At 44.7% G+C, this 14,115-nt stretch overlaps 1 protein-coding gene across 1 annotated transcript in view; it reads left to right on the plus strand.

The window, feature by feature from the left end:
- Positions 1-2,222: 2,222 nt before the first annotated feature.
- The window catches only part of EPB41L4A (erythrocyte membrane protein band 4.1 like 4A), a 264,629-nt gene continuing 252,736 nt past the window's right edge, over positions 2,223-14,115 (plus strand). The window contains exon 1 of the mRNA XM_080803915.1: positions 2,223-2,647. Coding sequence (XP_080660041.1) covers positions 2,549-2,647 — 99 coding nt within the window. The 5' untranslated portion in view covers positions 2,223-2,548. The remainder of the gene's footprint in view (positions 2,648-14,115) is intronic.

Genomic DNA, 14,115 nt, shown 5'->3' on the forward strand with positions numbered 1-14,115 from the left:
TTATCTCCAGGAAGCTCCAATTCTGTGTTAAACAGACTTTTTTTTTTCTTTTCTCCAATCTCTGACAAAGAAATGGAAAAGAAAGTGCTTCGCTCAGAAAGGGCTGTCATATATATGGGAATTCATGGCTTTGTACTATCCTTTGTGAGGGGCCTGGAACAGAACCTTGCCTTCACCCCAAACCCCCAGCCTTTTCATTACCATTGGAGGTAAAACAAAAACAAAACAAAACAAAGTCAAAAGACATAAAACAAGTGTCAGTGAAACTCAAAACTGGGAAACAAATGGTTATACTTGTATTTTACCTTTTGTTTTTGCAAGCATAGGTGACCCTATTGGATATTGTGGTAAAGAATGAAAACCTGTTATGAAGCCTTTCAATCATATTTGGTAATTTATGTCAGGAACATTCAGTTACAGAAAAGCCTCCAGAAGTAAAGAAGTTAAAATCCAGAATAATGTGCCAGCTCATGTCAGGCAAAACATTGACAACACAACCCAAAGTTGGACACAGAATTTGATTAGGAATTCAAAAACCGGTTTCAATTTCACAGCAACCTTACAAGATACAATGGCGTTATGGTTCTTCGCTTTAGGTAAAGTTCATAGTAAACATGAGGGTTTATGTCTATTGCAATTTGGGGATTGTGCTAATTCATGTTTAGATGGGCCTGAGATAACAGGAAAGGCAGTGTCTTAGAAGGTCCTTCGTGGCAAATGACTATGGAAGGAAACTCCCTCCGAAGTTGCAAGTTGTTCATTTCCATTCTACTGTGCTGCGGCTGCCAGTATTTTTTTCTTTAAATATTTAAGGTTTTAAGCAAATTTTGTGAGTTTTGACTACCTACCTTATAAGTGGTAGAGGAGGGAACTCAAAACTATGAGATGCCAAAGCTCTTGCCCTTTCTAATACTCAATATGAAGTGGCGAAGTTTTCTGGGAGGCTTACCGTCAGCGCTGCCCCACGTTCTCCCCCCTCCTCAGCTCTGACTTCTACTTGCATTGACTCGCTGCTGGTTCCCAGCTGGAGAACACAGACTGCACCTGCTCCGAAGGCCAGCGGGGCTCCGGCCTCATCCGGCGCTCAGCCTCTGCTGCTCGTGCACGGACACGAGGACCCACCAGGGGTCACTGCAGCCTCAGAGCTATTGTGCCCGCCAGTCCTGGACACGGCCCGTCGCGCGGAGGGCGTGGGACTGGGAGCGCCGAACGCCAGGGTCCGAGCAGAACTGCGCCGGGTCTCTCTGGAGCCAGCCTCCGGTCTCCCTGGGAAACCCACACGGCCAGCAGGGCCAGCGCTCCCGACAGCGGGGCGGCCAGGGTGCGGCGCGCGGGTTCCCGTGCAGACCTGCCCGCACCTCGCCGTTCGACCACCTCCGCTCCGCCTTCCGCCCTTAGCCGGGACCCCGCCCGGAAGGGGCGCCCCTTCCCGGCCTCTGGCCCCCAGCTGCGCTCCAGGGCTCTCTGCTGACGCCGGGGCCCAGCCCAGCAGCACCTGGGCTGCTCCCGCCCGGGGCGCCACCCCTCGCGCCGCCTAGAGAACTTTCCCGGGAGCCGCCGCGGCCTGCGCGCCTAGGGCACACCCCCATCCGCCCGCCGGCGCGTTCCCAGCTTGGGCTCCCGCTTCTTCGCCCGCCGGCGCGCCCGCAAGCCCTCTGACTCCCCACTTCTCAGAATCTCCCGGAGGAGCAGCACTCAGCCGCCACCGCAAGGCGTTCTCGGAGAGCGAGCTTGAACTTGGCCACACAGAGCCCCTCATGATGAGTTCCAGGGTCCCCAGACGGGAGCCGTGCCCCGCCGAGAGCTGACTTGCGCTCGCCAGTCTCGGTAAGGAGCCCGCGGCCCTTTCCGACACTCTTCGGGCGGCTGGGTGCCCACGGGATGGGGTGGCGGAGGTAGCTGACTGAGTGACGGCCCTCGCCACTGGCCCTGCACTGGGACCGGGGCGTCGTGGGTACCCCTGACACAAAGGAACGGCCGAGGATTCCCACCCGGGGGACGGGACCGGGGTCTGCGGGGTGGGGTCGGGGCTCGAAGTGCAAGCCCTCCAGGGACTCCGCAGGGAAGGGAGGCCGAGTGTCGCGGCCGTGCTCCAGGCGGGCTGAGGCGAAGGGGACTGCACAGCTCCCAGGGGTTTTCTCGTCTGGGGAGGGCCTCGAGCTCGCGTCCCTCCCTTTTCCTGTTTCTTGCCCCCATTGCCAGGCGACTTTTGTCGTCCCCAGGACTAACGGGAGGGGCCGCGGTGCCCCCGCCTTCGGAGGAGCCCGAGCCGCAGGATGCGCGGGGACGCGCCGCCGCCCTCCGCGCTCAGTTCCGCCGGCGCTTCCCCGGCGGCTCCCGGGCGCTGACTCCCCCGACTTCTCCGCCCTTCTTACCTCCAGCCGGCGCCGGGCGCCTTGTCCGCGTGGCCCGGGACTCCGCCGGGAACCGGTCCTCTCGCCCTGGCCGCCGCGCGGACAATAAATTAATGCCTCGCGCTTGAGGGGAGGGGGCGGCTCGGCGCCTTGGTCGCAGCTTTCTCTCCTGACTGGAGACGGTCACAGCCGACATGGGCTGCTTCTGCGCTGTTCCGGAAGAATTTTACTGCGAAGTTTTGCTTCTGAATGAATCCAAGTTAACCCTCACCACCCAGCAGCAGGGCATCAAGGTAGGCGCGGGCCGGGGGCGTGTCCCGGGGGTGGGGGGTCGGCAGCCGGGCAGGCTGGGGGGTCCGCGGCTTTGTCTGAGGGCTGTCAGGGTCTCGGCCGGTGCCTGCTCCCCGCGCGTTGGGAAGGGGCCGCAGCTGCCCTGCGCTCAGGTACAGGGTGGACGGGTCCGGGGGGATTGACTTGGAGTCCTTTCATAGAGGGAAGTAAGTTTCATGTCTCAAAGGGTAGTCAGCCATCCACTCTTCAGTTGCAACCCACAGTCCTACAACGGAGACCAAAACTCTTCCCAGCACCGGTTTCCTCCCAGAGCATCTAAGGCCCCCGCAGCTCCAAAGAGGCGCAGAACCGAATGTACAGGCTGCCTACAGTGTTGAAGGCACGATTTCCCTTGGCTTTGTCGAAGGCTTTTTTTCTCTTAGGGTCATGGGGCAGTGAACATATAGTTCACTCGCTGGAACACGTTTACCGGGTGACCGTGCCTGGGTTTGTAGTTGGGTAATGCTACGTTTGGACGGAAAATAATTTCCAGTCTACAAGCGAACTGGTTTTATCCCCACATTTAAGTAAACATCTCTCAAAGCGCCACGGTACCTAACTTTGCGCCGGTTTGTAGGCCATTAAAATGCAATTACTGCTATTAACCTGGAGAACCCAGGCTGTGGGAGATTGCAGAGATCCACTTCCTTAATTTTGATGAGTTCTTATGTTTATGGTTGACAACCTGCCGGACGCGCCTGCGCGCTTGTTTTGCTCTTGCTACAACGTTAACTACCCAAAGGTGATCCCGAATTCGGAGCGTTTTGTTTTGTTTCTTTTTCTGCATATTTAAATGGCCGGAGCAATTTAAATAACCTTCGCAGCTGAGTCCAGTGAAGGGCTACGGCTCCTCCTCCCCATTATTGCCCCCCCTCTCGCCCCCATCCCCGTAGAGCTTCCAGTGTCGTCTTCTCGTCTTGTATGTCAGAAGTTAATCCCAATGGCGCAGGCCCTCGGCATTTCCTTGTGTGAATCAGTTTTTACACAGCTTTAGGTACACTAAAGTAACTGTTACTGGCCAAAAGCTTTAGCTTTGAGGTCACCATTTCTGGTGCACAGAATTCTGATTTCACAGGTGTCATTCTTAAGCAGAAGATGGGGGCAAAAGTGATCAGTTAAAGCCACAAGATAAAGTTAACCCTTTCTTCCCTGGAAATTGTTTTGAACATTGTCTCCCAGGAATTATAAAAAGCAAACGTCAATCAGATTCTCATTTGGTGTTTCCCCTCAAGGCCAATAAAGGACTCCTGGAAAAGGGTGTTTCATATTTTCATACTTTGTATTTCCAGCTTTTCTTTATGTTCCACTCCCCCCCCCCCCCCCATGAAACCAGGGGTAGGGGGAAACTTTCCAAGAGGATGTAGCATTCTTTGGTGTACTATGCAAATAGGCAAAAATCACAAGACATAAATTTTTGATAATACAGAGATTCTCTTGGGCTTGGGGAAAGAAACAATTAGAAAAAGATAATGGATGATCTGATACTAAAACAACAAATCTTTCTAAAGTGCACAGTCTAAAGTCATCTGGAGTGTGAGCTTCCTATTTAATCATGAAAGCCATACCCCTGTCAGCTGCGGAGCACGTACATTATTCTGTCAGGGGAGCAGCCAAGACTTGGGATCAAATGGAATAATTTTGTCAAAGAAACATGAATAAGAAAATCCTGATCCATAATTACTTTTTATAACCTGATGGTGCTTATCTTGTTTTACAAATGAATGCTGGAAATTGGTGAGTGATTCGAAGGCAATAGCAACTTTATAATGCTGTTATTTGGAGTATATGCCATTTAACCAAACGATAATTTAAGCAGGCTTTTGTTGGAAGTAATCATTTTGCAACAGGCTTGGCCTCTTTCAGTGTCACAAAAGCATGCCACAATTATTTTGATGGCCATATGTGTAACACAGATGTTGTCTGCTGAAGTTAACCACATTATCTGTAACTACCAGGCTACCATTAAATGCATGTGTTAAGCGCCTATCTACTTGTGGTATGTACTAAATTAAAAACATATGTATATGTATAAATGGAATAATGCACGAATAGCGTCTCACATGTAGATGCTATTCAAACATTGAGTAGATATGTGTATATTATTATTCTGTACATATTTGGCATTTTAACTACTTTAGTTTGTAAATGAAATAGTCAAAAGCTACTATTATGGTGTGTTCCCCAGGATAGTACACTTGGTAACTTTTATTTTTATAATTAATAAAAATAAAATAAAAGTTAAGCATATGACATCAATTAGCCCATTTTACTTCTGAAATTAAAATAGAAAAATCTTCTTATTTTTCAAAAGTATTTCCTAACATTTTGAGATGTTCCTTTCCATGTTCTATCTCAAATGAAATGAAGATAGTTAATTTTGCATTAAAATTATTCACTTATTTCGTCCCTTTGTGGAAGCATGGATTTTACTGATAGGATTTTAGTGATTCCTAAGTATTTAAGAATTTGCTTGTATTACTGTTATAATAATGCATTGTGAGCTGAAAAAATTAACTGTAGTGAATTTAAGTAGAAGAAATATGAGAGAAGGTTGGTAAAACATTTTTTCTGTGTGCCATTTTGAAAAACACTTTTTAGATGTGTTTAAGCACCAGATTACAAATTGAAGTTAGTCATGAAGTGATTTTCTGCAACTTAACCTAAAAGTCTTTCATCGACTAGAAAAAAAATTGATGTGTTTGCTCTCATGGAAAGCATTTCAGCCTGGAGACAATAGTTAAGACATCATCTATGTCAAGATGAATAGCATTTAAATGGAAAATAATTTTCTGTTTAAAAAATAAAACACAATGTATTTGTATTCATACTAATGTTATATAGAAATTTGCTTCTTAACTTGCCTTAGAGGTAACCTCACCTTGACAAGTGGGAAGTCTTTTCACATGCAGTTTATAATTTGAGCCTTATCCAAGACTTAAGAACCCAAGTTTATATAAACTGAAAGCTATTGGTTGTGTGTTGACCCCCACAATAGTTTTTAGTTGTTTGTTCTATGCTGCTATCTCTATTGTTTGTTTAAGTAAGAATTTCTGCTGTGGTTGGTCTTCTGGTTTTTTGAGTAATGTTTGTTCCGGGAAACTTGTTGTGTCCTTTGTAGTTCTTTGTGCTGGGGGAGGTAGAGATCTTACTTTTTTGTTCTCTGAGAAAACAAAATTTGATTGTGGCTCAAACTACTTGAATACATTGTCAAACGATTAGCAAAAGATTTTACAGGGGGGAAAAAAATCGCAAGGTTTGATTATAAATTTAGTCCTCAGAATTCCTGCTGCAAATGTGAACTAGATTAATAATTTCATTTCAGTGAGGTTTTTGTGCTCTGAGCACTGATGTAATAAACACTGAGGTGCTCATTTTTCCCTTGTTGTATTTGACTAAATTAATGAAACCAATATGACAGCAAATGGAAATTCCATTAACTTTTTTAAAAGGCGTTATTTGACATACACAGTTCACACAGTTGAAGTGTGCAATTTACTCATTACCTTCTGAGTGAAGTTTCTTCCTAATCATCTGAGGTTTCTAAGGAAATATTGTCAGTTTTGATGTTTTGATCAGAAACTTCTAGGAAAGTAGTTAGAAGGTGGGGATTTAAATTATTTGCATCTCACTTACCAAGGATTGTCATTTCCAGTCCATTTGGACCGGTGAAGAAAACATCTAAGAAGATTGGAACACAGTGAAAAGCACCAATGCTTCATAAATCATATTAAATATGTATGTAGATACCTATGTCTTCTAATATCAACCTTATAAGGTATAGAGTCAGGGACTTGATAAACATAGGTTGAAGTAAGTAACCATACACCAACATTTCTGTCAATGTGAGGTTGGGTGTGGGTCTTGATTTTTTGGTAAATTAGATATGACTGGGATAGAAGCCTCCCTCAGCAACACTGCCACTTGTTTCAGAAATTAAAATAGGATATCTGTATTATTGTGGCTGTTGAAGATGGACTACTACATAAATGCTCCTTCAAGTATCTTTTTGTTTTTAAAATGATTCAAAGTATTTTTTCAGCTTTATAAAGGTATAATTGACAAATGGAATTGGATTGAATTGTACGGCATGATTTGATAGAACATAAGTTGCAGAAGGATTCCCACTATTCCACCATTGAGGTAATGAACACATCCATCACCTCACATAATTACTTTCTGTTGTTGTTGAGAATATGTGAGTTCTACTCTCTTAGCAAATTTTAGCCCTACAATACAGCTTTATCAAGATCTTCAAACTGTAAAGTCCCCTCAATTTTGTAACTTTTTTTTCCTTAAAAAAAAAGATTAAAAATACCATTTATCATCCATGGTTTGAAAGTGATTTAAAAGTAATTTAAGGGAGGAACATTGTTGGCCCCGTAATGGCCGTCCTTCACCAAGTGCTTATAATTTCATTGGTTTTTGGTGGACTGTACTTTTTCTTTTTTTAAGATTTTTATTTATTTGACAGAGATCACAAGTAGGCAGAGAGGCAGGCAGAGAGAGAGGGGAAGCAGGCTCCCTGCTGAGCAGAGAGCCCAATGCGGGTCTCAATCCCAGGATCCTGGGAACATGACCTGAGCCAAAGGCAGAGGCTTAACCCACTGAGCCATCCAGGTGCCCCTGGATTGTACTTTTTTTTTTTTTAGCCCTGTTAATATCATTGTTGTTGAATTCTATAATGTTAAGCTTCAACTGACTTTGAACTAAACTTCAACTAGTGCAGAGCTTTGAGGAAGCACTGGCTGGCTCAGTCAGAGGAGCACATGACTCTTGATCTTGGTGTCATGAGTTCAAGTTCCATGTTGGAAATAGAGCTTACTGGAAAAAAAAAATTATGCAGAGCTTTTTTTTTTTTTTTTTTTCTTTTGACCATGGATATTGTCTTAGTCCATTTGGGCTGCTGCAATCCATATCACAGACTGGGTGGCTTATAAAAAAGAGAAATTTATTTCCCATAGTTCTAGAAGCTGGAAATATGAGATCAGGGTGCCAGCATAGTCAGGTGAGGGCCCTTTTCTGGGTGAAAAACTTGTATTCTCCCATCACAGAAGGGGCTATAGGGCTTTTTTGGCCTTCTTTTATAAGACCAGTAATCTCAAAGGCCCCAACTCCTATACTACCTTGGGGTTAGGGTTCCAACATATGAACTTTAAGGGCACAATATTCTGACCATTGCAGGTGGTGATAAAGTTAAATATAAACTGTAGAGATGAAAGTCTAGACTCTTCTTTAGATTAACCACATGGATAGTGGTTATTTTTATTAAGATGCTTAGAAAGAAAATGCAAAACTCTTTGATGGCTTGTGTCCAGTTGTATCTCAGAGTAGGGCTGGGCAGTTCTTCATTGGGAGGTTGTCCCATCCACTGGGGGATGACCATATTCCTAGCCTCTACCCAGGAGATGCCAATAGCACCTCCTGCCCAGTCATGACAACTGTTTTGCCACCTGTGTCCTGATGGGCAGTAGGCACAAATTCCAAACTTCATTGTTCCTGTTAGCAGCCTGCTTGCTCTAGACCTATAGCAGTTCTGAGGCCCTACCCAGATGACTTGCTCCATGGGCACACTGAAATGCTTAGTTTCCCAAACGTACCGGACTCTTGTGTGTTTATGCACTGATTATCGCCAAGTGGCATACCCTCTTACCTTTCCCAAAGTACACACTCATCTGAACTCATCCTCTAAGACTTGAGTCAAGTGTGCTGTTTGCCAGGAAGGCTTCAACCCAGGCTGACCGGGCAGAGTGAAGTGCTAGCCAGTACTTCCCACACACCCTGTTCCGGCACTTCCCTTGTCGCATTGCAAGCATTATTTCTGGACACATCTGTCTCTTCCAGGAGTCTGCAAGCCCCTACCTGTGGTCCCCCAGCAGCTAGTGTGGTACGCCTCACACAGAAGATGCTTATTAACTGTCATTTGAATAGAGGAACAGAGGCATGTTACAGCTGGAATAGGCCACATTGAAAATCTTATGGATAATGAGGTCCTTTTGCCATTTTATTTCTACTAGAAAAGATCCTAGAATAAAGTAAACCTTGCTGTGAAAAGTCTGTTGCCAAGATACTCTAATTCTTATATTGATAATGGGTGGAAAATGAGATGGCACGGTGAGCGGAGTGCACACAGCGCGCCCAAGAGCTGATGAGCTGCTGTTCCAGAACACACGAAGCACACCCTTTTTGTATCCTAGAGGTCAGGATTAAGTCTTTCCTGTCTCTCTTTATTTTTAAAAAGTATCACTTTCCCCTTACAGCTTGAGAGTCTTTTGCAAGAAGGGCATGTTTCTAGAATGGATAATAGATCCTCACCTAGGAGTTTCTTTTTCTTCCCGGTCTCCTATTCTGTAAACCATCGGAGAGGATGGTCAGTTGATTTCACATGGTGGGTTTACACCAGCAGGGACCATCCGTGTACTTTTTAGTCTTGTTGTACCCCCCCATTTTACTCTTGAAGCTGCATCAACCTTATCTGACATTGCTCTAAGGCTTAATGGCAGAGACAGTGTCAGTAAATTAATTTTTTTTTTATGACAAATGATAAGTTTTTCATTCCTGTGCACAGGATATTTTTCCACAGGCCAGTTACAGACTCAACAAGTCAAAGACTAGATTTACCACGCCCCTCCATTGCTTCTCGGCCTTTTGGCTAAGATCAAGTGTACCACGCCTCTCCAGCTTCCCTGAGATTGGCTGCTTTTGGCTGAGCTTTGTCTCCAATATTTTAGCCTCAAGTTTAGCTCATATGTAATGCTCCTCATCAAGCCTGCTTTGGGATGTGAAGAGTGATCGCCATTTTCTTCTGCCTCACAAGATTTGTTTCTAAGTTTCTTATATGAAAATTAACCAAGCATCCATCATTACTCGTTTAGGTATAGCCTAGGTGTGCTAAGGTCAGGAACCAGCCAGTTTGGTTTTTGACTCTAGTTTGTAACTAGACTTTGGTGAGTCTAAGATACCATTCTAAAAAATGTGAATTGCATTCCTATGTCCTCTGAGCCATGTATGTAGTTCCTGGTTTTTTAAGTGGAATGGTCACTGGTCCTTAGTGCTGGTTATTTGCCCATTACTCTGTAACTAAACCCTTTTGCTAGAAGATTCCCCAAAGGCTGAGATGGCTCTCCCAGAGGCTTTCAGAATAATTACTGAAGATGTGAAAGGGCGTAGTAGTGGTTTCCAAATGTGTGAGAACTTTGTTTTCAAGGATATTGACATACCAGGAGGAGGTTAGGATAAGAGAGCTGTGGGCAGGCAAAGAAAAGCAAGCGGTTCCGAGTGCTGGCCCCATGGACCATAACCAAAAGGGCAGGTGGTGGGGGGGGAATTAGCTGACCGAGACAGACCAGAGAACAAAATGTAGCAACAGATGGTTTAGAAATGACACATCTGAGCACTTGGGAAAGCATAATTAATAATGCCGTTCCCAACTTTGTGGGGATGGTGTCCCAGAAGTTGAGTAGAAAGTACCTTGCTCAGAATGCAGCTTTTCCATACAGTGATGCAAGTGACGGTCAGGTTCCGGAGCTAGCCCACAAAGGTGGTTGGAATTTTTAAACCATTCAGGTCTCATTGGTCTTCTTTCAGAGCTGAGTCTGAGAGGCAATCTTAGAGTCTTTGTCACCTTAATTGTCACTCAACAAATTGTTTTTTCTCCACCATTCTCACTGTTCCCAACTTAGCCCTGGCCCTCATGTGTCACATCTGAACCAGCATTCTAACGTGGGTGCTGTGTGGTCACCTTCAGCCTCTCCCTTCTCCCCACTCCTGCCCTGTGTTCAAAGTCTACTCTCCCCTGTGACTGACCAAGTGACTCTTTCCTGGAACTAGGCTCTGTTTCCTCATCTGTAAGCTGGGGGGGCATGATGGCTGCTGCAGGATGACTGTAAGAATTTGAGAACAAATTTTAAGCATATACGATCAAAAATTGCCCCATAAATGATAGTTATGTATGATCTATTATTTCTTAATAAATTTTGCTCTGAATTCTGGTTTGCGATATCTTCCCTTCCACTCCTGCTCAAAGTGATGCTGGCTGTCTCAGAGGTGTGGGTGGCCAGTCACTCACCCTCTTAGAGTCTACTTCCTCATCTGTAAAATTAGGATGAGGCTCTCCACCTTATTCTGAGGTACTGCGTGTGAAACCCTTAGCTCCATGCCTATTTTTTATTGAATTGTCTCAGCACCATTATAAAAAATCAATTGACAACTGGGGCACGTGGGTGGCTCAGTCGAGATGAGGCATCTGCCTTCAGCTCAGGTGGTGATCCCAGGGTCCTGGGATTGAGCCCCGGGTCAAGGTTCTTGCTCAAGACGGAGTCTGCTTTTCTCTGCCTTCTGCCCTTCCCTCCCACTTATACACTCTCTCTCTCAAATAAAATCTAAAAAAAAAAAATTGACAATAAATGTGAAGATTAATTTCTGCATTGTCAGTTCTATTCCATTGATATACATGCCTATATTTATGTGTCCTATTTATTTTTACTAGTTCCTTGGCAAGGTAGTAGGTGTTTGTCATTTAGCAAAGAAACATTCCCAGTTAAAACAAATTTGATATGTAATATTATGGAAAAAAAAATCCTGTAAATGTCGTGGGGGCAGTAAAACGTTGTTTGTTTTATTCACTGTCAACTCTTCAAGAACCTAGAAGGGTGTCAGGCACCTGGTGGTGCTCAGTATTTGTCATACCTGAAGAACTGATAGAAGGATTGTGTTAGTGAAGTTGTTGCTGCTGCTTTTGTAACTTGAAACTTGGTTGAATATTTAGATTTCCAAAAAACTGTTCTGTGCAGCCTTTAACTATTGCTGCTTACATTGTGTATAAAGGATTTGCCTTTGATTCTTGTTTACTCTTTCCGTAAACACTAGGTAGAAGGCCAGGAAAAGGGTATTTGCATGTTTCATGAATAATTTTGTCAGTTTTGATAGGTGAAGGTGTAGCATGTTAGATAAGTTAATATTTAAATAGGTGTGTGGTTTTTATCTATTCCCTTGAAACATACTGAGAAATTGCTAGAGATTTGTCCCGAGAAGTGCGCTGCACAGCGGAAAATAACACAGATGGCTAGAGGACCATTTGTGAACACCATCCCCCTCCTCTGGGGCCTTCCTCTTAACCTGGAACTCCTAGGATTCCTAGCAGAATTGCAGGTTCAAGCCTAGGAAGTAGCTACGGCTGTATGGAATTGGACTAACACCCCCTGACTGAGGACAGTTGTAACAAATCTTAGTGGTACTGAAACTGGTGTCATGTAAACTTTGCAGTTTTGTCTGGGTCACACGATTTGCAAGTTGGGAGTATTCAAACCTTTGAAAAATCCCAGTAGATACGCAGGCTGTGGGCAGTTCCCTCAGTGAAGAAAATCTCATATGTCTAGAATCTGGATAATGCTATAGCAGGACAGAATCTTCCATACAAACTCGTTTCTACTTGTCATGGCTTTTTCCTGCCAGCCACTCATTCTTTTGCCATCTGATTCTCTATACCAAACCTGTGTGTGGTCACATGGCCTCACTTGACGCAGCCCCAAGATGCTGTCAGAATATGCCGCAGACACCAGGGGGAGGATGTCGAAGACATGATGTGAATTACAGCAGACTGGATCTCACTTATAATAGAGTTAGACCTGGCGTGGACATTCAGAATTGTCTTATCCTGTCCTCTCATTCTGTAAGTGAGGGACTCCAGTGAAGGGCAGTGATTTCCTAGAGCCCAGCACAGAGTCCTCAGAATCCTGTCTCTCGGTTTCCCATCTGTCCTTTTCTCAGTCCTCATCCACCCCTGGTTTCTTGGCTGCACGAAAGAGAGGAAGGGCTGGGAGCCGATTATAAAGGGAGAGGTCAGAACTGATTGAAAATCACTTAGGTTTACTGCCAATCCCATCTCCTCCCAGGTTCCAACCCCCTCTCTACCCTCTTCCCTCCTCCCTCCTCAAATCAAATCTTGATAGGGCTACGATTTGGTCTAAGTTCCCTTAGGATGTGGATTTGTGGCACTCTTTCCAGGGAGATCATATGAGGGAGAGACCCTTTTGTCTCAAGGAATCGTATTTCTTTTCAGAGAGACACTTACCACATTGCATTTTAATTTTTTGGCTTTAAAAGAAACACTTACTTATCCAAAAGGTCTGGAGTTCTTTCTTGGTCTTTATTTTGTAAAACTTCTATGCTGAGTTCTTACAGCTCTGTTCTGAATACCTCTTCAGGAAAGAAAATTAAAAACTGATTAGTGGCCCTTTTCCCTGCCCGAGGGAGGGTGCGAGGGAGGACAGCAGAAAGGTAAAATTGCTCTTTCGTTGAAAGGTTTCAGATGGGCCAATCGTCAAGAGGCTAATAGATCTTTTCCCTTGATAATGATTATTTCATGTGTCTGCAGCTGTTTACAAGGGCACTTGGAGGATGTGCAAATTTTCCAGAATTCCTCAGAGAGCCAGCTTTTTTTTTTTTTTTTCCCCTTCCCCTTTCAGACACTGTTTTTACATCATGTTCTGGGGGCAGTTATTTGAAGATAAATAGGTTTTTGAGTGTAAGAGTATATGGGGGTCTGGACCAATGCCGTGTATCTGTAGCTGTTGGTATGGCCTTGTGAACTCAATTCTACAAGAATGTATTCCAAGCTTGCTGTGTACCCCATAGCATCCAGGATTTCTGGCATTGAGTATAGAATAGAGGGAGGACTCTTGCCTGTAACAAGTTTAACTTTGAGGTGGAAAGCTGAACATTAACTTATAAAACAATAGACCGAAGACAAGACCATTTATAACCAAGTAATGAGTTATGTGGTGGGTATTCTAAGAGGTAAGTAAATTATTCTAAGAAATGATGTTTCTAATATGCCAAGGTAGGGTTAATCGAAAAAGGTGTTTTAGAAAAAGTGAACACAGCTCACAGTGCCTTATCAGAAACTCTTGGGGCCAGGTGTGTTTCAAGATTTGAAATTTTTCGGATTCCAGCAAGGTGATACAGAACATATACCATGCATTATGCGTCATCCCTGGGCAGGTCGGCGGCAGTACGTCATGAAACAAGCACCTTAACATTGGAGCAGCTTGTTGTCTGGATCTTCACAACAAGTGTGTGTGTACGTAGGGGGTGTCCATTGAGACGGTAAGTCTTATGCCAGCGGATAGCAGGTTTTGTCCCTGTGTTGGTGACCTATTGCTGTGTGGCGTGTTCCATCCAAAAGTCAGCAGCTTAAAGAACAATCGTGTATCACCTACAGATTCTGTAGATCTGGAATCCAGGAGCAGCTTAGCTGAATGATTCTAGTTCGGTGTCTCGAATGGGGTGGGACTCAAGCTGTGAGTGAGGCATCAGTCACCTGGGGTTGTGGAGCTGTTTCTGAGCTCACTTATGCGCATGTGGCAGCCCTCTGTTGGTTCTGAGTGTTCTCGATAGCGTGGTGGCTGGCTTCCCTCCAAAGCAGGTGGTCGTA

Source organism: Martes martes (assembly GCF_963455335.1).
Source record: "Martes martes genome assembly, chromosome: 5".
NCBI classification, from domain to species: Eukaryota; Metazoa; Chordata; class Mammalia; order Carnivora; family Mustelidae; genus Martes; species Martes martes.